Source organism: Haliotis cracherodii, unplaced genomic scaffold (assembly GCF_022045235.1).
Source record: "Haliotis cracherodii isolate W230 unplaced genomic scaffold, xgHalCrac1.p SCAF_18, whole genome shotgun sequence".
Taxonomy (NCBI): Eukaryota; Metazoa; Mollusca; class Gastropoda; order Lepetellida; family Haliotidae; genus Haliotis; species Haliotis cracherodii.
This window is the reverse complement of record NW_027266273.1, coordinates 20,495,756-20,523,042: the sequence shown is the minus strand read 5'-3', so window position 1 is coordinate 20,523,042 and position 27,287 is coordinate 20,495,756. Positions and strand designations below refer to the sequence as shown.

Sequence of the window (27,287 nt, the reverse complement as noted above, 5' to 3'; positions counted from 1 at the left end):
TGATTCACTTCCTCCAGTCAGCTCAAGACACAATAACAATCGGACATCATGCTAATTGCCATTCACAGAAACATTGTTTTTCACTTTTAAAGAGGTTTAACGTGTTGGGGTATCTTCACAGTTTTAGTTTAAAGCCATCAAAGGCCGGGTGGGGTGCCCAGAAAGGAATAGACTAGTGTAAAAGAGGGGGAACATATCCACACTCATTTAACATTATGGAATTATTTTCGTCGCATAAATTTGTGTGCATTTTTTCCATGATAGTATAGGGGACACCGGTGACTCGGGCGTCACGACGCTCCCCATGGGCATGCCAGAATGTGCCAGAAAAGGGTTCGAATCCCCTTTCTCCCCGATTGTGTTTCTACGTTTGTCAGCACCATAGCCGTGCTCGTGAGCTTCACCAAAGTGGTAAGCGTATGAGACCTGAATCACGTCGGGGCTTTTCTCACACATTGAGCTGACACGCCGGGGTGTAAGGAACACTGCTAAATGCGTCGTTAAACCAACTCACTAATATACAACTGGCAAATTCAGCATCACAATACGATTCGTCATGGTGCGTCTAGTCGGTACTCACTTGGGTTTCTCGTCAAATTGTGTCGTTCATACACTTATGAACGTCAATTTCGCGGTCATGTGACCGACCTGTCGTCCAATGGAAAAGCCGTATATCGTGTAAACTTCAAATTAAAAAAATATTTTTTTATGTGTTAACATTATTATTGATTTCTCAATACAACATGACTGAATACAGTTTCAATGGTTTGGGGTGCGGTCGGGTAGCCTAGTGGTTAAACCGTTCGCTCGTCAGGCAGAAGCCCCTTGTTCGATTCAAGACATGGGTACAATGTATGAAGCCCATTTCTGGTGTCCTCCGCGGTGATACTTCTGGAATATTGCTAAGAGCGGCGTAAAACAATACTCACTCACTTCAATGGTTTTGATTATTTATGTTAATTAAGTCAAACAGTTTCCTTTTCCGACCACAAACGTTGGTGATCTCGACTCGAGATGGTCTGGCTTTCAGTCGATATTAACTGATTTTACGTCAGCTTCAATTCGGATTCCCTCAACAACGCCCGATATTCGTTGTATGATTGTTTTCTTCAGGCGTGGCAGAATCCTCTGGTCGTGGGTTCTTCCTGGTTGTAATTCAGTATCGCATCCTGCCGGCGGATTTCACCAAAGTGGTAAACGTAGTAAGACACGCCCTATTTCATTCATGTTGTGGAGGGTTTTTCATGATGCTCCGTATCACACAAAGCTTTATGAAGAAACAATTTAATGACACCTCAACCTTATTTTGATACATTTTTGGCATGTTGCTTAACTTTGCATTCGGCCATATTCCAGCTCTGTAAATAATCAAGTCTGAGCCAGACAATCCAGCTATTGAAATAAGGAGCATCTTTCGAAGCAACTGGGATACGATGACATGCATCAACCAAGTCAAGGAGCCTGACCACCCGATCCATTCAATCGCCTCTTACGACAAGCATTGTTGCTGAAGACCCGGATCTTCACGGAGTGTATTTTGGTACAAACATCTTCAGTGAGTTAATGCAAAAATGATCCAGAGGATTCTCGGGGAAAGGGCTAATATTTGGGACAAAACAACTTACAATAAAATCCCATCAATTTGAAAGTTAACGACAACGGGCCGACATCGCACAATGCACCACCATGATGTAGGTTTACTGGACCTTAAGCCAAAAAACACTTCTATCCTGAAGGATAATATCAACATCCTCCAAACATTAATATGCCCAGCCTTTCTCTAAATGATGTTTGTAGGGGGTGATTTACAGACCAACACAGAAAAATGACACTGACTCCCAGCCGACAAATCCTTGTTTTAGCCTTTTAATGCCCAGTGCCAAGTTGGGAAACACCAAGTTCCATCTTAGGGTGTGTGTGTATGGTTTAACGCCGTTTTAGCAATATTCCAGCAAAATCACTGCGGGGAAATGGGAAATTGGCTTAACACATTGTACCGATGTGGGGAATAATCTTTGAAGACACGTGATATAAATGTGATATAAATCCTCAGTCGTTGAGGAGCCACTCATCGTGATCTGACATATTCTTGGCCTGATGTCTACACCTGGTCCATTTTGAACATACATCTAGGGCATTTGATGAAACCTCCATGTCCCTTTTGACTGACACATAATCATCATTTAACCCAATTTGCTAAAAAGAATTGGAGTGTGTGCTGTAATCTGATTGGCTGAAAAACAAGATAAAATGGGATTCGAAGCCCGTAAATCTCTTGGAATAATGGAAGCATGTGACGTCTTCAATTGTATCATGTCTTTCTCACATCTGTCAGAGTTCAGGCAGAGAGAGGGAGTGCATTAGGAAATGACTGACAACTTCTGTGTTTTGCAGTGTTGATAAACATTATGTGTTTTCAGATTTCCAGGGATTTACAGGGCATTACTTGCAGGAAATTTTACCATTTAACCACTGTCATTTCAAAATGAAATTTCTGGGCATTGAATAACTCAATAAGACCACCAAAACAGAACGTTTATCACCCGCCCACTCACTCACTAATCCACTCACTCACTCATCCGAGTACGTCAGTTGTGACTATTTACAGAAACTTCGCAATAGCATGTTTTGGCAACATACCAATTTCTCAGCTGCCCAAACCAAGAATCCACCAAGCAGTGTTAACATTAACAAGAATAGAACTGCATATCCATGTATGTCATAAAAGTCATGACAGTATTTAATGTGAAAATATACAAGCACTGAACAGAAGGTACATGAACCCTTGAGTGGGCTGTCAGGCAAGGGGAAGTAATCCAAGTACAGTATGTGTGTTGGAAGCACCTCTGCTCTTTGCTTCACAGTAACATGTGTCCACGTTTCAACATTTTACACCATCAATACTGATTGAAATAAATCTGACCAGCAAATTTTCACTTCTCTACAACAAGAACCACCAAAGGACAAGTAAACAAAAGAATGTGGAAGATAATCTAAAATTTGTCTCATTCACATTCATATTTACTTAATATATCATACAAAAGAGAGGCTGGCCACTACTACAAAAAAACATGTCATTGAAAGAAACTGTTAGCCAAGTTTTCAGGCAAATGGACATAATTGCCTCTGGAAGATGCTGTCAGCCATATCTGCCTACACTGACTTTTAAAACACTGATTTGATTTAATGAATGTTGGCCATTATTTCTACATATCACGGATGCTGGATTGTCATATCTGTTAGTCACTGTCGTCAATCTGTACAATATCCTCCTCCTCCTCTTCAACATCAACATCAGCATCCTCATCACCTAGATTCACAATTTCCACATGTTCCATAACTTCTTCGGGAGACGACGGTCGCGTGTGGACTTCCCCCTCGCCGGTACCTTCATCTTCATCATCATCGTCCATTTCCTGCAAGAAACAAAGCCACATAAACCCCTAACATCCCATAATGTTTTCACTGTAAACAAATTCTTCCATCTTTTCAATGTAAACATTTAGCATTATTTGGCCAAAACAAAGATGCTAATTGACGGTGTTTCAAATTACCCTCAATGGCATTATCCTTGAATATGTTAATTAGATACATTACCTTATATTACAAGGAGGTTGATACATGAAATTCATATACAGAAATATAATTGAAGCATAAGAGTTTTAAATTACTTTCACATGTATATGGGGTTAATCATTTAAAGATTAAAATTGTGGATTTCAATGCATTTATGTAACAAACCTTCCACATCAAAGAATTTAAATATATACTTAAATTTCACAAGATAAACAAAACTCTTTATTTCACTCCAACATAATGAAAAACTTAAATTGTAATGTCCTCACTACGTAATCAAAATATAAAAGACAACTTTACATACCTAACTAAACTTGCCATACACAAATGAATGTTAATTCATGATACTAAACATATGTTAGTAGTACAGATATTGGAGAAAAACGTCCACAGTTCATCATTACAAATGGACAAATCCAAAGATTTATTCATGGTTCACATTTCATGAACATTTCCATAATCATGATAAGAACCCTAATCTCACAGCATAAGCTCTTATTTTAAGTCCTGGCTATAAGAAAAGATCCTGTTATGTGGAGTTTTATAATCACAAATACTGATATTTATATATTGCTTGTAAATACCATTATCTATTTAGTCAGACATAAAGATTTGGATCTGTCCAAGCTAGAGACAAGTACTCATCCAAGCTGCAAGTTGACAATCAAACTCCAGTGAAAAGCAACAGTGTAAATAATTTCGCATAACGTAAGCCAGAGGAACTCTGAAGCGAACGGTAACAAAGCAGTCATCACAATGGTCAGGGAAGACGTTCGCGGAATAATTTCACCTCCATCAGTCTAACAAATATCATGTGTCAGTAACACAATCATTTTGTATTACAGGATGCCGAAACATAACATACTTAGTTATTTCCAAATTAATTGTCACTTTCCAAAATCAATAGATTTCAAAAACAACCTTAGGTTGTAAAGATAAAAAACTTGGAACTACCACCACAAGAAAGCGTGAAGGTGTGAACAGGCTCCATATAGCAACCCTGCCTTGCCGTGCTACAGGTGTGACTTGGTGCACATACAGCATCTGTCAGACATACGGATTAATCCAAGCAACCCAGCCACAATATCCCACGGTACTGCTTCCACCTCATTCCAGTATCTAGCCACACAGTACCAAAGACAGCCAACAGCAGCTCAAAACCATAGTTCTCAAGTTTTAAAGGTTTCCTGACCATTGTGAATAAAAGAATAAGTCTAATAGCTGATAAGGGTGATAAATAAAATAATACAACACGTGTGTGTCTCTTTCTCTGGAGAGGTCTACATGCAGCAGCACCAAAAAGAAAAAAAACATTGTGAAACTTTTAGCAAAGGAAAATATATCCTTATTATGTTTTACATCTCTAAATTTGCATCCAAATTTTTACTGTTGAAACTAATTTTTGCTTCTTACTGGGTTTTGTCTTGTTGATGGAATGCTGAGAGATTTCTCATCTCCATATTCCTAAAGTAACTTTATTGCCTAGTTAATGTGTTACTTCCCTGTGTAATGCTCAAGATCATTTCAAACTGTTGCAGTTAAGTTCCTTGTCCGATAGTTATGAATACATGTATCTATAACAGTACCAAATCTGATCAGTTTTAACAAACTAAGATGCTGCTCCAGATTATATATTCTTATATATGCATACACTGCAGAAAATTCCCTTCAAGCCAGAATACATTAGTGCAAGGTCCTAGTTATACCTAAGTCCAAATACATGTTAAGAAGGAATGTCCTTCACAGAGGTATACATGACAGGAGGTGTGTGAGAGTGGACACTGACCGACTCATCTGTGGGGTCACAGGCTTCACAGTGCCACGTGTACCCTCGGGGTTTGGGGGACTTTCTGGTGGGGGGATTCAGACACTGGAAGTGGTAACACAGCTGGCACTCATCACAGCTGAAACATGGGAGGTCAGAAGCATCTTAGGTACATAGTGGAAGAAAATATGCAGAAAAACTAAAGCCAACATTATAAAAGAAGTTGACAAAACGGTGAAGAGCCAGGGGCAGATCCACTATCTTAAAACTGGGGTGCACATAATACCCAAGTCATGAAGCGACTTGGCCCAGAGCGCAGTTAACATGCGCGGTGTCTGAAATAAGTGCAGCCCTGGAGCTTCCCCACTGGATCCGACAGTGAACACAAGGGTTATTAGGAAGGTCAAATCACAAAGTGTTGTTGAAATGGAAAAAAACAAGTTGAGATTAAGCTACATATATTACCCATATATCTTTATCTGCTAAAATTCTGGAGTAGTGGCCAAAAATTCAATTTGAGCCTTTGAATAGATTTGTGTTCATATTGATGGCATGAACAAATTTAAACACATAATTATGTTGAGCAATACTTAACATAAAAACATTAGTTTCAGTAAAAATGGCTGCCAAATAGTCCAGTGTGTTTTCCAATATGGCTGCCACGGCTGCAGACGGACAGGTTGCCTACCTGACCAGGTTGCTGTTGGATCCAGGTTGGTTACACACAACACACACAGTTCTCTGCTCCTCTTCTTTTATAGGCTTTGTAGGCTTCTTTGGGGCAGAAGTGGTGGGAGTCATCTTGGTCTTCTTTGGTGGCTGATAGTTGAAAAAACCCAGCTGACTACTTAATTGCTTGATACTACCACTTTCATAAATGTGAATTTTCTTATTTGCCAAGATATACATGATAGCAATCCTGAAGTGAAGATGAAGAGAAATAATAAATTTGAAGTTCTGTAATTTCAAACATACCCATTCTGGATTGAAAAACTGTAAGCAGCCTAAAATGTAACCAAGATTTGAGTGCATCCAATATGTTCTTCAGTTGTCTTGTTAGAGGTTAAGTAATAAAAGTTGCAACATATTGAATACATATCTAGCCTTGAAGAATATTGAATACACAATGCCATTTAGAAAGTAGTCAAATGTAACAAATGTTATATTTGGGACAACACTTTCTTAGTAAACTAAGTAAAGTACAGATTCTCGTACTTTTTCGGGTTGAGTCCTGTCCAGGATTCGAACCCACACTTGCCAGAGTGAGGCACCTTATTGCCAGCACACAAAGTCTGCAAACTAACCCACAGCCACCAAGGCTTCCACAAAAATGAAAGTCCAACAAGTGGTAGTCTAGATCACGTACTTTGAGTACCCCCCTGACAAGTGTAGATTGGCACGGCTCCCATGACCTAAAGCTATGAATACACAATGCCATTTAGAAAATAGAAAGTACAAGAATCTTTACTTTACAAAGAAAGTGTTATCCCAACATTTGTTACATTTGAAGAACATTGTCGAATTGCCCATACTTCAACAATGTAATGATAATATACAAGCAGTCATCAGTGAGAGCCATGTATGTAGGTCTGAATATAACTTTTACATAAGATGTTCCCTTTTGTCTTTGTATTAACTGAGGCCGCCTCTGTGGTCTAGCGGTACAGCCTCTGCCCAGAGAGTGGAAGGTCAGGGGTTTAATCCCCAGCTGCGTCATACCAAAAGATTTAAAAGATGGTACAAGTCTGGCACTCAGGATTAAGGACAGTTTGGCTCGAAGTCAGTATACTGTGTCTGAGTTGGGTATTCATATTAAAATCGGCATTAGTGCGATCTAGTACAAGCATGAGCATCCACCTGCCTGCCTGCCTGCCTGCCCATCTGCCCATCCCGCCCGCCACACACACTTATAGCTATATAAGCATAATAACCTTGAACGTGACGTTAAACCCCATGTCACCTCACCTCACCTAACCTTACACTAACTCAAGATACCCAAGGTGCTTACAATTCCCTGTGGTCTGTAGCTCACCTAGATATGTAGTCAAGAGTCTAAAATGTCAACAAAGCCAGCCACTTGACAAAAGTTGCTCTCAGTGTTGATATACAAATATTTTCTACACAAGTACTGAGGAAAAACAAACTCTAAACACATGCCCACTGACTACATCTGTCTGCAACTCACTGGTTCTAATACCGGTTCTTGTCCCAGCTCTGGTTCTGGTTCTGGTTCTGGCTCTGGCTCTGGTTCTGGCTCCTCCAGTTCCAGCTCTGGTTCCGGCTCTGGTTCAGGTACAGGAGTAGGAATTATCTCCACCTCTTCTTCCTGTTTCTCTGGTTCTACAATCTTCTTCTTCCTGCTGTTGCTGCTGCTGCTGCTGCTGCTCCTCTTGATACTCTTGCTTTTGTTCCTCTTCTCTTTCTGCAAGGAATACTGTTGGTGAGATCAAACTTAATCAAAGGCCATCAGACATGTCACTTCGCCGAAACAAATTAATTTATTGACAACAATACATATGAATGAGATGATTTTCAGTGGACAGAAGAGGGGTTGGATATACATGACTATAGTCGTAGCTATCATGTTTTTTTACATGCCCGCTGTGAAAACCCTGAAAATGCGGTCTGTAAATAAGAGTCATCAGAAAATGACATATCCCCCGGTCTCCATTTTCTTACTATAAGCCCAATAGGCCAACCATGTATCAACCACAAACATGGAGAGAGGGGAAAATATTCCTAAATAATTCAAAATAAAGGCACCACATAGGACAATAATTGATAAACCTGGCATATTTTGTTAAAGAATATTTTATGATTTTCTAGCTCTGCTCTGAAAGCGACATCCACCCAATCTCGAGAAGAAGTCAAAATGTTTTCAGGATCTGTTTGATATCTGCCAAGATTTTTTGGAGAGATATTGAACGTTTTTTGAGTTGTGCTCTGGCAATGAAATCAATCCACCCTGCCACGCCCTTTTGAGGCTAAGTCAACACTGGTTCCATGGAATCAAGAAAAAGTAGCCAAAGGCACTTCAGAATAATATTTGACATATCAGCCAATATTAAACATTTTTTGAGTTTTGCTCGGAAATGAAATGATTATGAACGGACAAGACGTTGATTATGTCATTCAGAAGAATATATCTTTTGTCATGAAAACAAAATCAGAAAATTGATTTCATCATGCTAGCATTTCTATTCCACAGCCTGAGTGAGTACTTCAAAAATATACTACTCAAAAGAAATTAAAGGCAGATAAACTGTAGAAATATAAAAGAATCGGTTGTTCTTTAACTTCTTTTGTGTAGTATATATGTTATAACCTATTTCAACATTATGTGTGAATGAGAAGGTGACCACCTAAGACACAACCATGAAGCTTCATGTCACCTAGATCTCACGGTAACTTTAGGGTTAAAAACTGTTGTATCAGTACCTCCATTTGTTGAACAAGTGTAACCCACATGGACCGACCATCCCCATAAATCTCATACTGTTTCATCAAGAGGGTACGCTGTTTCATGCCAGGGAGTCAGTTGTCAGCCAGATATTACCTTCAGCATCTCAAGTCTCTGCATGTTGACGAACTTCTGAGGTTGTTTGATGGTTTCACGTAAGCGTCGAGGAGCATCAACATTGACGTTACTCTTCTCCACCGACTCATCACTGCTGGAGCTGACGCACTCGGAACACTGCCTGATCACATGACACACAGCATAAACGATGATGAAAGAAAAAATAGATAGATTCAGGGACCTCATTCTAATAGTAAGCCTGATAGTGGTTAGGCTTCAGGTTAAAGCATGCTCCTGTTCTGAAAACAAGGACCTGTCTCAAAGACATATTCTGTCATACCAGGCCTCAAAGTTGCGACTAAAACGGTCGCCAATGCAACCTAAATTTCAATTTGTCTAAAATTCTGAAGTAGCCAAATGACTACATTGAAAAATATCTTGTGGCGACTAAATTCTATTGCTGCACATATGTAGACACAAAAATAAACATGTCTGCTACTAATTGTGCTTGCAAATAATTCCTCTTCAAGTCAACAATGAACAGAAAAACATAAATATTAATGTAATTAGTATTTTATTTTAGTTGATAGTTTATTGGATAAGCAAGGATATACCTATATGACCTAGCAACATAATTTAAATTGCATCATTGATCGAGTCACAAATAACCATCTTCCTGAGGCAAGATAGTTAAATGACAATGAAAGTCAAGTTTCCACCCTTGCCGAACTAAGCTGGTATTATGGAGTTATATTTTGGCTGGACTAACGAGTCTATGCATAGTCAAATCAAAATCGCGCACCAAAATCGTGCACCGAAATCGAAATATAGTTCGTAAAACTGTCGTGCAGATTTCGGTCGATTGCAGGATTTGCAAAGCATGTGCACCGCCAACTCGTCAGCAGATATTTTCCAAATCTTTTCATGTTTTTAATCAAGGTGCTCACCTGATTTAATTCATTTCGCAATGTAAGACCCGTTTTATCACAATATAGATCTTGATTGTCAATCAGATTGTCCTGACTCAGCGCCACCATTTTGTGTGAAACAAACGCAAGTGATGCGAGAGGTGGAATGTGATTGGTCCATAGGAGAGGCTGAGAAGGTACATAACAGGTAATAGCCACTGGTGGCGCTACGATCGAGCCACGTAATTCCAGCCTAGTTCGGCAAGGGTGGAAACTGGACTTTTAAAGTCAGTTAACTCTCTTGCCTCGGGAAGATGCAAATAACAAACTCAAGTATAGTTTCCACTCATATACAACAATAGTTATTTGATAAAAGATCATTTCAAATGCTTTTGGCTACCTACACTATTGGCTTGACTTCTTGATTTTACCACTGGCTACCAGGAAAAAAATACTTGCAGCCATATGGCAACTTGGTAAAAAAAATAAACTTTGAGGCCTGAATACCACACTTCATTCTGAAGAACGCTATCAGACATGGGAAAAGATATGTGATTGGATAGGAATTGGTTTGGATTCTTTGGAACTGGGTTGTACGTAAAGATCTACTTCACACAAACAGACTGTATACTTCACACCATAGTAGACTCATATTTGCAGAAGTTAATCCCTTGTGACAAAAACAAAATGTTCATAAACTCCAGGGCTCCGTTCCACAAAGTAATCGTAACTACAATCAATCTTAAAGACTTACGTTGATTTTAAAATTGTCTTAGCTAAAGTTTACAACCATTCCTCAAAGCGATCTTAGGGCAAGTGTAACTTTACACGTTCTTAAGTAGCCGATCTTAACAAAGATCAGAAACTTCAGCCATGAAGATACAAAAGTTAGAGTGGCCTCCCTTGGTCATGTTTAGCAGACGACGCATTTCCTTGCATACCATTATAAAAGTCACCATCTTTGTTGTTATGGTACAATATCTAAGATCGATTTTAGCGATCCTAAGTGGGTCGGGAGCAACTTAGCATTTTGATCTTAACTTACAACTCTCTTAGCTAAGATTGCTTTGTGGAACAGGCGGCTGATCGTAACAAAAATTTAAGATCGCATACTTAGTGAGTTAAAATCAACTTAGCGCTAAGATCTCTTTGAGGAACGGGGCCCTGGTCCACACATCGTCACTGCAGAGGGCAGATAGAAAAGTGGTAGGAAATATAGGAACCATTCTAAATGCCTTTCACAGAAGGTGGGAAACTTATATAGCGACGTGCATGCACGTGTGTGTCTATGTGTGTGACTGCTAGTACTAGTCCGGACTGATGCCGATTTATAGTGCTAGCCCACTGAGATACCATGCCACAGTTTAACATGAATACCCCACCCAGACACGGTATACTGACTCCGAGCAGACCAGTCTACTTGTTTTAGCCCTTTAATGCCGAGCACCAGACAGGGTAACAACAAGTACAATTATTTAACGTCTTTAGGTATGACGCGGCCGGGGATCGAACCCCGAACCTTCCACTCTCCGAGCGGACACTCTACCACTAGACCACGGAGGCGGTCGCAGAAAAGAGGACGAAAAAAGGGAGAAAAATGAGTAGGAAAACAGGGAGAGATGATGCAAAATAGCCAGGAAATAACTCTCACAAGACCTTAGCACCACTGTTCTTAAAATATGATCGATCATCTGCCCTCTCCTTATTTGTTTTCATTCTCACCAAAAGCTATTACAAAACAGGTTCTGACAAAAAGTTTTCAGACTTTCTTTGAGGCATTTGATCAAATTCAACTTACGGTTGGTCCCAATTGTGAAATGACAACACAAACACTCCCAGAGAAAGGAAAGCCTCAAATCTTACAAGGAAAAGGATCTACTGGTACTCACCATCCCTGTAGTTTGGTCTTCTTGGGCATTCTGGTGAGAGGTGGGTCGAGACAGCCCAAGTGGTAGTGCTTCTTACAACTGTCACACTTGGCCAGCAGGTGCTGGTCTGTTGTCAACACACAGATGCCGCACCTACAAGTACACACAGAGTTGTCATCCATAGAAGTTGCTAGGTCAAAGTTACTTTCCCAGGTAGTAGTCTACCTGTAGCACCATCCAAACAAGGAAGTTCAATGTCAAAACACAAAACACATGTCTCGGTAATTGTCATTTACCATAAACACTGAAGTCTTTCCAAACAGGAAACAAGTGGCTTTCCTACAGCAACAGAAGCTAACTATCTCTTGATTGTCTTACTTGTGAATGACAGCAGGTGGAGATTTGGGCGTTTCCTTCTTTGTTGGTGATCGAGGGACCTTCTTTGGACGAAACATTTCAGGAATGTTTACTTTCTGGAAAAACACCAAACTATGTTTGCAACATTTACAAAATTATGTAAAAGTACCACAGTGATATCATATAACCTCAAACATGGAAACAAGAAATGACGACTCACTACATATTTTCTAAATTTGATTTCAGACAGGCCCAGCCTTGCTTGTTTAGTAACAAATACACTGGAACTGCAGTGAGTACTAGACAGAAATACCTGGCTGGTGTGAAGTCATGTCAGTTACACATTGTGATGCAAGTTTCAATTTTATGAAAATAATATATAAGTTTCATTTATTTCTGAAAGTTTGTACATATAATTATTTTAAACAACAAGCGGAGTAGCAGTCAGTATTTTCTTTTATAACTTGTCAATACTCAGTCTGAATTTAGATTTTCTTAGCACATTCATTGTCATCAGTTATGACTAGTATGAAACAAAAATTGCAAGCATTTCAGGAAATTATAAAATCGAATGCCCAGACATTACACGTCATGTAAAACCCTTGTTAACATCTTCAAATCATTCACACACTTTTAAACATCAGCCTCTGCAATGAGTGTTTAGAAGGACATGTTTACACAGTAGTTACCATGGTTACCTTTCCACCAGTTTCTGACAGGTTATCCCACATTTTCTCCCCTTCCTTTCTCAGCTTGGTTGTAGACTCTTTGTGTTTCTCTAGAGCAGCAAACAGCTGCAACACAGGGACAAGAGTTTCTCCATGGTCGCTTCCTTACCATGCTTATACCAGAACGTCTAGATCATGTAACCTGACTGGTATCTGTCATCTACTGGGTACTACAGAGCAGAGCTTCTGCCACTGATATCATATCAATAATGTAAGATTACTACCACAATAACTAAAGTCTATCTTTCCAAATGCATAGGTAGTTGACATATATACTACTCAAAAAAGGTTAAGAACCACCCAATTGTTTCATATTGCTATAGTTATTCTGTCATGGCAAGACAGATTGACTATAACGATATGAAAGGAAGCCCTTAACTTCTTCTGAATGGTATATGTAGACATAAAATAGGAGATTTTATGCAAAAAGTTATTTGGATCAGTTTTGCAGTCTTTGCAGAGTACACAGTTGGAACGCAAAATGTACTTACTTGATCATACTGGCTGCGGAGTATTTTCTCCTGATCTTTGAGTTTATCATTCTGTGTGAGGAGATCCTTCATGTTCTGCTTCAGGTTCTCGATACGAGCGTTCCTCTCTACACAAACAGACAGCAGAACTTACTGTTACATCAATTTACATCTTCATGTGTTATCAAAGCTTGTCTAAGGTGTTGCAATTTGCTGTGCAGAGTGGCGTCCCTTGGGCACACCGGAAACCTATGATTGTGGGTTTGAATCCTGGTTCACCCCGATTATGTTTTAAGGTGTGTCAGCACCATACCCATCCTGATGTGTTTCAACAAAGTTGTAAATGTCTGAAACCTGCATCACTTAGGGCTTTCCTCTCACAATAAGCGAACACGCCATCGAGTACAGCAATAAACCCAAATCACTCACTTTTGGGGAAGTTTTGGGGCAGAATAGTTCCATAGTAGCCCATACTTGTCACAGCAGCTGACGAAACTAGGGATCAAGTGGCTACAACAGCGTTAGAAATTGGCACCAGTCCTACAGTCCTTGCCAAACAGCCCAACAGTAAGGTATCATAAGGACTAGTAGAAATTTGCCCTTTTTTAGGGTTTTCTTTTATGTTATCATTGTAAGGACTAGTGGGCAAAAACTGTTAGTTTCTATCGCTGCTACAATGTGGAACTGTATTGACTGTGTGTCACCTTCATGATATCCTAACTATGGATCATTGTTCATTCCTTCACTCACATTCACTCAGTCTCACAAAAAGTATGGCTCCTTTGAAGGTTAAAATAGATCAAGTTATGTGAGACCATGGCTTCCCATGTAGGACAGGACAGCTGATAAGGTAGCCATCGATCCCGAATGCTGACAATAAGTCTGTGGAGAACTGTGCTTGTGATCAAGCATCCAAACACTCAGCAGCCTTGACAGCCATCCAATCCAAACTTAAGTGTTGTGCTAAAAGTTGTTTAACTGTGAACTGTTGACATATTTCTACCCAACAATCACAAGAGTAATCAAAACCACACAGGCTCATTAGCAGACGAAGTTAATAAGAAAAAAGTGATGGCCATTTGTAAGATGAACAAAAGACCTCAGTAGCATTTATTAATCATTACTGACAAGATGAGGAAATGCAAGAGAGGAGTCTTAATTTATATACCAGTGCCCCTCAGACACAACTGTTTTGTTTGTTCACGTCACAGAACAGCAATAATCTAGCTACATGACAGTGGACTGTAAATAATCAAGTCTGGACCAGACAATCCAGTGACTGATATTGTGAGCAATGATCAGGCTATGATGACACAATATGACCCAAGCCTGATCACCTGATCCAATTATCACCTCATATGATCTAGATAGATTGCTGGGGACCAATTCTAACCTGAAATTACTAAAGTATAACCAACATATGTTGCTTGGAACCATTTCTAACCCAGAATCCATACGGTACAGCTAGCATAGGTTGCTTGTACCAATTCTTACCCTGAAACCTCACAGGGGAGACAACTGTAACTACTTCCACCTACCAAGATAGTAGCCTATGAAGTCGGATGTTAGAGCAGGAGCAATGTGCAACTTCTTCCGAGTTTCTTGCTTCTCGTGCCCATGGGATGAGTTATGAACCTGGAACAAACAAGTACTGGAGCTGTCACTAGAATCAAGTTTATGTGTACACAGAAATCAAATACAAGTGTTCTGTTGACAAATGCTTGTAAGAATGTAAAAGGCTCACCTGTGTTATAACGCCCATGAGTTCAGCCTTTTTCAACATTCTTCTTACTGCTGACGGGCTTGAGGTCAGAAATCTCACTAACTTTTGTGTTGGCACTGGTTAAAAACAATACTATTTGATGAAAAAAGAAATCATACAACACAAAAGAAGTTTAAGAACACCCATTTGTTTCATATGACTACAGTTAATATGTCATACAATGAAATCAGGCTTGTTTTGCAAGAATGTTCAGAGAATAATCAGACTTTGACAGGATGTATGTGTTGTTTGTTTCATAGTTGTTTAACGCTGCACTCAACAATATTCCAGTTATATGACAGCGAATAATCAGGTTTGGACCAGACAATCCAGTGATGGATATCATGGGCATCAATCTACACAATTGGGATACAATGATATGCATGTATGTTTTGTTTGTTTCGTAGTTGTTTAACGCTGCACTCAACAATATTCCAGCTATATGACGGCGAATAATCAGGTTTGGACCAGACAATCCAGTGATGGATATCATGCCCATCAATCTACGCAATTGGGATACGATGATATGCCTCACACAAGTCAGCGAGCCTGACCACCCATCCCGTTAGTAGCCTCTTACGACAAGCATAGTCACCTTTCCTTGCAAGCATGGGTTGAAGATCTATTCTTACCCGGATCTTCATGGGTGGACAGGATGTATGCAAACCATACACATGTAACAATGATCACTTTGGAATCTGAAAATATCACCATCACAATACCATCCAGAAGTTTATACTGTAGAGTTCTCTTGAGAATGGCTAGCTGAAACATTGCTGTACACTTGTACATTAATAAACTCAATATCAGTCAGTCCCAAACATACCCCATGAAGGCGGACGCCTTGACTTCGCGATGGCATATTTCTGTCGATGTCTGTTGAGTTTCCTGTGAAATCTTGCCTGAAATTATCACCAATTTGTTATGACTTTCATACACATACATAACTTGCAACATTCAACAAGATGATTCTCTGATTGCAACTGACAATGTTCATAGATGAACCTTAGCTTTAGGAAACTACTGCAAAGAGATGAAAGTTCAGACGTGACATTAGGGCTAAGACGGGTAACTCGGGTACCCGGGTTGGTTGGGTACTGAGTAGGACCCGGGTACCCACAGGACTACCCGGACCTGTGGTTAGTCTAGTGATATATTGTTTAATGACAAAAAATATCTAGAACTCTATGGTTACACTACAAGTCAATAATGTTCGCATTTCTTTCTGACTGCACACATTCCTTCTGATTTTTCATGGTTGAATAAAGATATAACTTAATTCAACTTCAGTGTATGAATTACCAGATTGTTCAATACGTGTATCTAAATATATTTTGCCAGGGCTATGCTAAAAATGTTCCCAATCGGACATTTTGAGACATCTCCTGAGATCTACAGTGGGTACCCGGGTAGGGTTGGGTAATAGGTGGGTGGGTACCCGGGTAGTAAATTTGGACTGGTCCCAGCCCTACATGACATCACCAGACAACACCAAACACTTAGACCCTACTGTATACTCAACGGAATGTTCCACCTTTTCTTTCTCATCTTCCAGGACTCTGTCGGAGTGGCGCCGGACATGAGACTGGATGGCAAGCCAGTTGCGTCTCTTCGCACGAGCAGAGTTTTTGTCTGCATGGAGTTTGCAGTAAGCAAAAAAAGGGTCAGCTATATCCTGGAACGAAAGTATGGAAGGTTTAAAAAACATAGAGGAACCAGGAAAAAATCTTGTAACTTGTCTCAATTACCAGACAAAAATGAAATGCATATTTGAAACAACTTATCATCAATACAGCACAGGTTTATGTACACTACATTCCCTCTCACTAGCTGTGGTAACCATATATCTGTGCTGCTCCCTATAAAGGATTTTCCTTTTGACTAATCGCTACACAGAACTACAGGCTGTTCCATAGCGTTTTCCCAATAGATTCCCGATTCGCACACATACGGAACATACGAACATACCGCACGAACATGCCGCACTGACAACCCTGCCATAATGTACACGAATCGTAATCCTGCGAAAACTCAACACAATACTCTTCCTAAAACGTGTACCTTCAAATATGTGTACTTCTGCTTTCCATAAATCCACTTATCGGGTTAGAATCATCGAGAGGGTACGGATTTTTGGCCATCATCACTGAGCACTTTGCAGATACAAAAATCTTTACTTGCTCAATTTCAAATTTGATAAGTAAACATATTGCTGCAGAATCTAAATATATTTTAGTACTCAAGTGTCGCTGAAAGTGAATCAAGTTGCATTTCTTGTTAGATCACGGTGTATGCACTTCGATAACGCACGTAAGTGGGATGCAGATTTGGATCGGGGATGTATAAGAAAAAACACGAGACAGCCCTTAGCTCTGTGTAGCGACAAGTGATTATCAAAATCATTAATAGGGAGCAGCACCTAGACACAGCTACCTTGTCACCTGTAATTGCAATGGGCCACAATGCATTGTAGTGCAACTTCTACCAATAACTCAAGCCACAGACTGCTTTCAGAAAAAGGAGTGTCACTTGGTGCTCCGACCAATGAATGTCCAGGTCACATCAGATGAAAATAAGCATGAAATACTCATATCCCCCACCAGTGGTATGTTCTAGTGAGAGCACAACTCAAAGTCTCTCTCCACAAACACTGATTACTACGCTGCTAGCTGACTGGTACCTTTAGCCTTCTCAGTAGGGCGGTTGTACTATGAAAAGATCACTGGGAGCAGTATTAACCATTGGATACATTGGGGTTTTCCATTTGTTTTGATGGAATAAGAAAAAATATGAAAGATAAAAAAAACTTGACCCTTAATTTCCGCCAATCACATAATTTATTATTTCTAGTTGAAAATATGGTGCATAAGCTCTAACAAACATAGGCTTGATTCAGTACACAAAGAAGCAGAACCACCTTAAGAATGACCATTCCAGGCTCCTTCACTTTCAATGAAGGTGACCTTGACCTCCTATAATTGTGAATTTGACCCTCAATGAAGGTCACTTCGATGCCCCTCTGTATTTGGCCCCACCCCAAGCAAGACACGTTCCAAGTTTCATTTAACTATAGTAAATCCTACTTGAGTTAGATGGTAAATCCCTATTTACAAGTATAGATCAGACGCACACAAAGCAATAAAATATCGATTCTTACCTTAAAACGTTTGCTTTAATAGTTGATACACCAAACAATTATTTGTAGTGAAAACTACAGGTGAAAATGTAAATTTATTCATCTACTGCCCCATATTTGACACTGCCAACTTTAAATGATCAGTGTGCTAGGCATTTGGCCATCTTGTCTATGACAAAGATGGCTTACAAACCACAGATAAGAGCACATTCAAGTATCGTTATATGTATTGGATCATAAGTATGGTATCTTGATACTTATCAGATGGCACAGTTGGTGTAGCATCCCACCCCTACTCAATGGCAGGGTTAAAAAAAAGAACAGCTTAGGGCTATATTGACTACTCAGGTTAGAGTGTCGCCACTACATCACATAGCAGCCTTATGTATTTACAGGTGATGAAAGAACGTAAGGCACACAAGCCTGTTGAGTACTGACAATGGAGAGGAAATTGATAAATTTGTTTTGTTAAGCTTATTTCCTTTACAACTATTAAATTCTCTAAAAGAGTTTTAAGCTTATAGCAGGAATAGAAGAAGGAAGAGTTGCTATGAATAGTGAACATAGAACAGATGTTTGAGAAACACATTTCAGAGTGAGATTTATTGCCCTTTTTGCACCAGTTCTACTTTTCATATTAACGAAAGTGTAAGCCAATCTATTCCTGTCCAAAGGCCCAATTCAACATTCTTGACATGTTGCTGAAAGCATGTGGTTGACCAGGTTCAATATGCTGTGTACGTTCTGGTGTGAAGTAGCTTGGTGCAACAAGGAAGGGCCAAATCCCACCCTGACAATTGTACTACCATTACTTCTTCAGGTGAAGCTTCTGACAGCAGACCTTCTCTCTGAGCACTGAAACATACACAACCACCCGTGATCAGAACAAAGTATAATCAGAGTGAGTGAAATGGGTTTAATGCCACTTTGAACAGTATTCCCTTTATATTCCAGCATGTAAGCTTAATGTGGGAGGAAAGCCCAAAGTGACGTTTACCACTTTGGTGAAAGACACAAGCAAGGGTATGGTGCTGACAAACCTAGAAACATAATCGGGGCGAACTTGTATTCGAACCCACGATCATAGAATTCTGATGCTTCAGACAACTTAGTCGCCTGTGCCCCCTCAATAATCAGAAAATCATCAAGCTGTTATCATCTTACAAAAAATATTCAGCTGTATTAATGTCATAAATGTTACAACCCTTACAAGAAGAAAGCACTATAGTATCACTTTGTCAGGAGATTGGGATCGAGTTCAAAGACCTAAACAGTAGTGTCTGTACGTACCATGTGACGTGGAAGTATGTTCTACACATGCCAGCATCACAGCTAATACACACTCCAGTCCGGCAAAACCGTGCATCTTCACACAGTGCACACTCCTGCAATAACACAAGGTTGGTCAACAACTCACACAACTTGATGCCGTCTTCATCACAGTTTTTTCAACTCTGTGAACCTTACATATGCTGTGAGCAGTATAACTGAGTATCACCTGGTATCTTGTGATACGATTCATATCACAATACAGACAGACGATACTACCGGTATCATGATTCACATCAAATAGTAAGAAATACTGAAATCACTAAAATACAGCTCTAAAACCTCTTTCTACATACATTTATGTATTGACATCTCAAAATCTCTGACAAAGAAAACCACAAGAACAAAACAGGTTTAAATGAAGGGATGGTTATTAAATGTAACAGTTAGTAAACGCGTCCTCAGCCACCAGGTCCTTGTGTTCTGCCAAGCTTACAGGTGGCGCTGTGCTACTTCTGCCATTATGGGAGGTAATTCTGTTAGTTCCTGTTCTATTAATAGCGTATCACGATCTCACAAACTGATGATTCAAGTATCTTGTGTACCTAAGTATTGATGATATCATTACAGCCCTAGTGAGCACATACATGTATGATACAAGACCTAAAATATTTCATATTTCCTTGAGGAAATGAAGTTGATTTGGTTCAATATTCTCCTAAAATGTCCTCTCACCCTTGCTCCCCATCGCACATAGGGCATCTCAAACAGTGTGACAGGACTGAGCTTGTCAACATCTCCGAACGCCACACCAGGGGTATACAAAGCACACACAAGGTGTACCCATCTAGAACAGAAAATAGTAAGTCTATTGCTTGGAACAGTTCTATCATGGCATTTCAGATTAAACTGACGCAGACATTGAAAACTTTGCGGAAACAAGGTATGGTAAAAATCAGGTCGAATCAGGAAATGACACAGCCAGGACCCAGTCTGCACAGCTAATTGCAGTGTTGACCACAGGGCATCCTGTGATTTGCTTTTGAAATGAATGGATATTCCTACTTTAGTACTGTTAAACAGCAGTCGTCCTTACTTGCCAGCATCTGTTTCCTTGTATATACCACCAAAGTTGGGACACAGTTCGCAGTGCTGTTGACAGAAAACATGGCCTTGAAAGATAATATTCAGTTAATCATTCAAAATGGGTGCTCATGTAGTTAAAAGTCAGAACACAGAGTCACTGCTTTATGCCAGTATTACATCCACTTCATCGTTCAACCTGAGCATGAAAGTCAAGGGGTCTTTGTCAAAACCTTAACGTTAAAAGTCAAGACCTGGGGGTCCCTAGATTCAAATACAATAAGAGGAAACCTTAAGGACATCAGGAATCTTCCTAATCTCAAATACTGCTCTTTTACACATCTGCAACTCTTATCAGTCTTAAAAGACAAACACAATATTTATCGGGTCTCTTAGGTTTAGGTGTTTTAGATATCTTTGATAATTATCCCAGTTTGCTTTTCATGCCATGAAAAAACATGACCATCTATCTTTGTCAGCTTCCTAGAAAAGCAAATTTTGAAAAGTGATATGATCACAGGAGATATTTTCCATTTATCAATTAAATTGTTCTAAATGTAGGGTAAGTAATGCATCTGTGCAGACATTGATCACATACAGGTTTCACTCCAGCCTTGCAAGCATCACAGAACCAGGGCTCCGTGCTCGCAGACGACTCCGTGCTGGCGGCAGATTGACTCTCACTGATACCATAGCAACCTGGAATATACAACACTAAATTACAACCATCCTATGTTAGAAAGTGAGCAGTGTAAAATTTACAATAAATTGTAAATTAATATATACTTATTCTATCTCACACTATGCATTTCTCCTTATACTTCGATGTGGTGTGGAAACATCCTCGAACAAAGTTTCCAGCTTCAAAAAGCAGCTGACCCCAACACATCCCATACGTCACTATAGAAACCACTGTAATCATTGTGCACGCACCATTGCAATCCTGTACGATGCGACCCCTTGCGATATAATCAGCTGACATTCCCTGCACCCTCATTCTCTTTCTAGAGAGTACAGGCTGGAGTAACTGTGATGCAGGGATGCTTGGGTGGTTGATAGCTAAGGATATTTTTATGCTTGAGCACAGCACAATTCACTCATTTAGATATCATAAATTGTATTGTAGAGCATTGTTATACAGGCAGGTATTGTTGCAGCCCTTTACGGATATTAAACCGCTTTCTTTCAGTTCAGGGACTAAGTCCTATGAAAAAGAAAAATTTGGAGGAATCATAAGCAGCAAAAGGCACATCTACACTATATGGTCAAAGTGTGTACCAAGTTTCATGAAGATATCTGCAATAATTTTTGAGTTCTGCTCAAGAAATTAAACCTGCTTCCACTCAGTCCAAATTTTAAAAAATATATATAAAACATAAAAGAGCATAAGGCACATCTACACCACATGGTGAATGTGTGTACCAAGTTTTTTAAAGTTATCTCGGAAATGCCAACTTTGTAAAAAACATCTTGAATGTAACGTTCGAAGTCTTGGTCCTCTAGTGTCAGTTGGTTTGTTGTTTAACCCCGCACCAGACAATCCAGTGATTGATATTATAAGCATCAATCCTTGCAATGTGGGATCTATGACATGCATCAACCATGTCAGCAAGCGTGACCACCCGATCCCGTTAGTCGCCTTTTACAATAAGCATAGTCGTGTTTTACAGCAAGCATGGTTTGCTGAAGATCTATTCTACCCCGGACCTTTACAGGTCTAAATTGTTTGATAGGCATTACTTAGAAGTTGACGGATGACAAGATAGACACAATTTTTTATGGATAACAACTTCTTTAATACTGTAAAAGGCCCTGCTAAGAGCCAACGGCAGGAACACATCTAAACCCCAAGAGGCTAAAGGTGTAGTCTACAAAATTGACTGCAACTGTGGGCAATCTTACGTAGGTGAAACATCCCGCCCAATCAACACCAGAATCAAAGAGCATAAAACCTCCACCACCAAATCCGACAGCAAATCAGCCATCTCGGACCATATCATCAACTGTCCCAATCACATCATCAACTGGGACAACGTCCAAATCCTCGCCAACAACCTCCATGACTTCACCAAAAGAAAACTAACAGAAGCAGTCCATATTCGCCGCCACAAGCCATCAATCAACAGAGATCAAGGCTATTTCATCCCATCCGCCTACTATGAACTCATCAACCAATAATCACCTGTTTATTGGCTTCATGCCCCTATTGGCTTCTAGCTATGTGTTTTCTGCCCATCGTGTTGTGATAGCATAATCCCTTTGTTGTCACACCTACCTATGTTATCCCACTCATGTATGCCCTTGTTGTTACTGTTAATCCTCTATTGTTATCATCCACTTGCTATATATATTCTACACTATGTCCCTCATTCAGTCTTGCTTGACAACGGTATAAGGATCTATACCGAAACGTCGCCTTTTACAGTATTAAAGAAGTTGTTATCCATAAAAAATTGTGTCTATCTTTACAGGTCTGAAGATAAGGTACGGAGGATGATATTGAGATCCCAAGCCAGAGGGCGAAACCGAAATGACTAGTCTGCAAGTCTGACTCCGAGGTTATGGTCGAGGAAGTAAGACCAAGGCAAGAGGGTATCAGCAATGTAAGACTGAGGAGCGAAGACAGATGCATTGTCCGACTGGATCATGACTTGAGACGATTGGAGAAGATCTGCCCAATGACTGATGGCGAGAATGACAGCTTTGAATTCCAGATTGTTGATGTGTAACTTTCTGTCATCTTCTGACCAAAGACCTGCTGTCTGTCGATCTTAAAGGTGAGTTCCCCAACCATCTGTAGAGGTGTCGACCCAAGAGTTGGTAATTCGGTGTAAATGGCAGCAAGAAGACTTCATTGTAAACATTTGACTCATGAAGCCGAAGTAGTAGCGACAGGAGCCAAATCTTGCTCTTGCAATTGGCCTCTTGGAGAGAGGGCCTGAGGAAGCACTGTATTGGTCACAGATGTAACTGACCATGTCGAGTGAGGACTTGTGCCGATGTTAAAGTCCCAGGAGTTCTTGCCATTTCTTATCGGTAGCACACATTGTACAGGAAACTTTGTTCTAGTGTCCACACCAGGATTGAATAGTAAGGAGGAATGCATAGTGTGAGATAGGATAAGTTATAAAAATATGATAAATTCTACCTAGAATATGTAAAGACACTACATTACCATCATTACAGCATTTCCTCACTATTGTGCACTTCTATATAGCGTTAAGTTGGTAATAGTCAGTAATGCACGGCTTCCCAAATTTATGTACATATTGGATAAACTTTGGGTACACTGACACAATTGTATTGTTGTTTATTGTTCATTTGTACATTTGTAACAAATAAATGAGGGAAATATCTTTACACTATGAATCATAAAAAACTACCACCCCGTATATTCTAATCATTTTTCGAACTCTGACATGCAATTGTGTGGGTTAAGGCGAGGCTATAGAGGCATAGATCGTGTAAGGTAGCCTCAGCCTGTACTGTTGTGGTGGTCATCTACAACTCCACTTCAGCTAAATGGCAGATTTTAACGCTCATCAACTATTCAGCCCCCAAAGGAAGCATTGAAGCAAAGGATCACTGTATGTCTGTCTGGTGCGAGAACCATCTGACAAACTGTACCCACTTCTAGTTCCACTCCACCCTTCTTCTGAGCATGCATGATGTTGTTACTAAAGCGTGTACTTAGCAACTTATAAATAACACCTGAAGCAATTGATCTCATTAGGTTACATTCACCTGATTAAAACATGCTCTTAATCTACAAATAACTAATCATTACTCGAAATAACAAATCAATATGTTCATGGAAATCCCTATAAGTGTCCTCTGGTGGGCAGATGTCAGGGTCAAGGTGGTCAGTAGGGCTGGGACGAATTTACCCCACCCTACACGGGCATCCACTGTAGGTCTCAAGAGTTGGGAACACAAAGTCTAGTTGAACTGTAGCCCTGGCAAAAATTGTTTAGATACATGCATGAAACCAGCAACCATATAGATATATGGTCTCTTATGAAACAATCAAATCATGCGTACTCTGAATTTGACTACCGGTAAAGCTTTATCTTTACTCAAACATATACAAGTCAAAAGTAATGTGTGCATCATCAGAAAGAAATGCGAACATTAGCAACTTGTTGTGTAACCACTGAGCTTTAGTGAGTTTTTGTCATTAAACAATATGTCACGTGACAGAAACAACGGGTCCCGGTAGTACTGTGGGTAGCCTAATCAGGACCCACCCGACCCAAATACCCGAGTTACCCGTCCCAGCCCTAGTGATCAGCAAGGAATATTGTATTATTAGGATCCTGCTGTCCATCTAACATTACCTTCATGCACAGACACACCGCAGTTGTCACATTCAACTATTTCATCATCGTCAGCACTGAAAAATAAAGAATCTCCTTTAGCCATCTTGCTTCTCGTCCTAATACTTTCAATAATCGAATCAGAAAAATAAATGATATTCAGAAAGTAGAAAAGTGACTATAAGTGCAATGCTATTTTTATCATGTCAACAGACATGAGGAAGGAGAATTGTACTACAAGTAAACATTAAAATGAGGCATCAACATGGCACTAGTCAATGTTGTATTTTGAAAAGACAATGTTTGTGTTCCATACGTAGAGTTGTTCAAAAATTCAAAAATGAAAAACTGTAATAATCAAGAGCACCCATTTGCTTTGTGTGAAATGCCTCAGTTTTCTCACATGCACAGTTTCTTCTAAAATGCTGGAGATTCTTGTTGAACATAAGGTGTTTTAACAAATACACTTGAGATCTTTAATAACTCAATTCCATGTATAAAATTTCCTGAAAAATCAATAAACAGGAATACACTTTGAAGAAACTGTCAGTTCCCATTATTATATACCTAAAAGCCCCCATGGACATCACAAAGCAGTTACAATTAGAACACTCTCAATAATGTATCATTTGTTCAGACAACCATCCAGAATACTTACTTTGTATCTGACAGACAAACACAACATATGAGGACTTTAATGTGGCCATGGTTGACTTTTAGCTGTGTTTCAGAGACAGGTGGAAGCTGAAATGAAGCATGCACTGGCTGTAAGCGACAGTAAAATATCTATGGACAGCCATCATTGCGAGGCAAGGGAGTTAACTCACTTTATAAGTCCAGTTTCCACCGAACAAGGTGGATATCATGGAATTATATTTTGGCTGGACTAACCAGCTAAGGAGTTTTTGCATAGTCCAATCAAATTGATTTGGGTCAATTGCAGGATTAGCAGAACATGTGTTCCATCAACTGGGCATCAACAGATATTTTCCAAATTATTTCATCTTTTTAATCAAGGTGCTCACATGATTTGATGCACTTGGCGAAGTAAGACCTGTCTTATTCCAAAAAAGATCTTGCTTATAGATCAGATCCTCTTCTCTGTGCGCCATCATTTTGTTTGAAGCAAATACAAGTGATATCAGACAATGTCAGAGGTGGAATCTGATTGGTAAATAGGAGGGATACAAAAAGTGACATAACTTGTAATAGCCAGTGGTGGCACTACGATCAAGACCAGAATTCCAGTCTAGAGTCGGCAAGGGTGAAAACTGGGCATTTACAGTCAGTTAACTCCATTACCTTGGGAAGATGGCTCTGAATAGGATGGGAACACAAACGCCAACAGGAGCCGATGCAAAAACAATGAATCTCCCCTCCCTTCATGGGGGCAACATAAATAGAAATGCATGTACTTTATATTCAAATACTTTTCAGAAAACTATTACAAATAGACCATGGACATGATGGAGGCACGGCCACCACAGGATAAATCTACAAGGATACACTCACTACCAAAACTGTACATAAAAGAATCAATAACATAACCAGGAAGACTTTACCTTTTCAAATATGTTAACCAAACAGAGATGTGGATAAAACATTCATCTTTAACAGAAACAACATCATTTCTTCAGCGTCATTTGAACAAATGGATAAAATCTTGCACATATAAATCCCTCAATTTTTAACATGCAGCAATGTTTCTTTGATGTTGTCATAATAGTTCTTTGAATCACACAATGAAGTTACCTTGGTTACAGTGTACTGATGTCATACTTATAAAAGGCTGTGTGAAGGTGGGGGTGAGGTGAAGGTGGGGGATGCAGATGGGGGTGAGGTGAAGGTTGGTGTGTGTTTGCATCATGCAATTGATGCTTGAAATTAAACTATGTGTGATTGACAGTATGACATATTTCATGACAATGTAGAAACTTACCTTGGCCTCTGGCAACTTCAATTTCACAACTGTGTCTACTACAGCCTTTTTCTGCTTATCCTTCTTCTTTGGAACATAATCCTCATCCTCATCTTCATCATAATCACCGAAAAAATTGAAGGCTGGCTCCTCACGTGAACTGTCTGCATCTTCATCATTGTCACTAGAGCTCTCATCATTACTCTCATCATTGCTGTCATCACCATTATCATCATCATCGTCATCATTTCCTTCTGAAGATTCTGCCTCCCCTTCTGCTGCTGCTTCTTCCTCCTCCTCTTCTTCAGCATTTTCGGCTTCGGATGCTGCTTCTTTGGATTCACTGGACTCCTTAGATCCCTTATCACTTTCTTCCTCCCCACTGTCACTGTTGTGACCCTCTGGAAATAACATGCTGTTGTTAGACTGGAACATGCTTGTTTGTTTGTTTGTTGTTTAACGCCGCACTCAGCAATATTCCAGCTATATGACGGCGGTCTGTAAATAATCGAGTCTGGACCAGACAATCCAGTGATTGATATCATGAGCATCGATCCACGCAATTGGGATCGATGATAAGTATCAACCAAGTCAGCGAGTCTGACCACCCGATC

General features: G+C 39.8%; 1 protein-coding gene across 7 annotated transcripts in view; it reads right to left on the bottom strand.

Annotated features, from left to right (window-relative positions):
• Window positions 1-2,715: 2,715 nt before the first annotated feature.
• Window positions 2,716-27,287, bottom strand: part of LOC139465873 (PHD finger protein 14-like) — a 28,532-nt gene continuing 3,960 nt past the window's right edge. The window contains exons 3-24 of one of the 7 annotated variants that reach the window (XM_071247844.1): window positions 26,695-27,074; window positions 25,414-25,499; window positions 24,777-24,832; window positions 21,038-21,138; window positions 20,453-20,508; window positions 20,092-20,203; window positions 19,378-19,472; window positions 18,894-18,942; window positions 16,474-16,626; window positions 15,778-15,853; window positions 14,934-15,028; window positions 14,728-14,824; window positions 13,211-13,317; window positions 12,681-12,785; window positions 12,013-12,107; window positions 11,656-11,787; window positions 8,898-9,039; window positions 7,527-7,775; window positions 6,030-6,160; window positions 5,363-5,480; window positions 4,831-4,856; window positions 3,229-3,416 (exon numbers count right to left, since the gene is read on the bottom strand). In XM_071247844.1, coding sequence (XP_071103945.1) covers window positions 3,317-3,416; window positions 4,831-4,856; window positions 5,363-5,480; window positions 6,030-6,160; window positions 7,527-7,775; window positions 8,898-9,039; window positions 11,656-11,787; window positions 12,013-12,107; window positions 12,681-12,785; window positions 13,211-13,317; window positions 14,728-14,824; window positions 14,934-15,028; window positions 15,778-15,853; window positions 16,474-16,626; window positions 18,894-18,942; window positions 19,378-19,472; window positions 20,092-20,203; window positions 20,453-20,508; window positions 21,038-21,138; window positions 24,777-24,832; window positions 25,414-25,499; window positions 26,695-27,074 — 2,561 coding nt within the window. In that variant the 3' untranslated portion in view covers window positions 3,229-3,316. Of the gene's footprint in view, window positions 3,417-4,830; window positions 4,857-5,362; window positions 5,481-6,029; window positions 6,161-7,526; window positions 7,776-8,897; window positions 9,040-11,655; window positions 11,788-12,012; window positions 12,108-12,680; window positions 12,786-13,210; window positions 13,318-14,727; window positions 14,825-14,933; window positions 15,029-15,777; window positions 15,854-16,473; window positions 16,627-18,893; window positions 18,943-19,377; window positions 19,473-20,091; window positions 20,204-20,452; window positions 20,509-21,037; window positions 21,139-24,776; window positions 24,833-25,413; window positions 25,500-26,694; window positions 27,075-27,287 lie in introns of all 7 variants that reach the window. The other 6 variants (XM_071247838.1, XM_071247841.1, XM_071247840.1 and 3 more) reach the window with 6 other exon arrangements.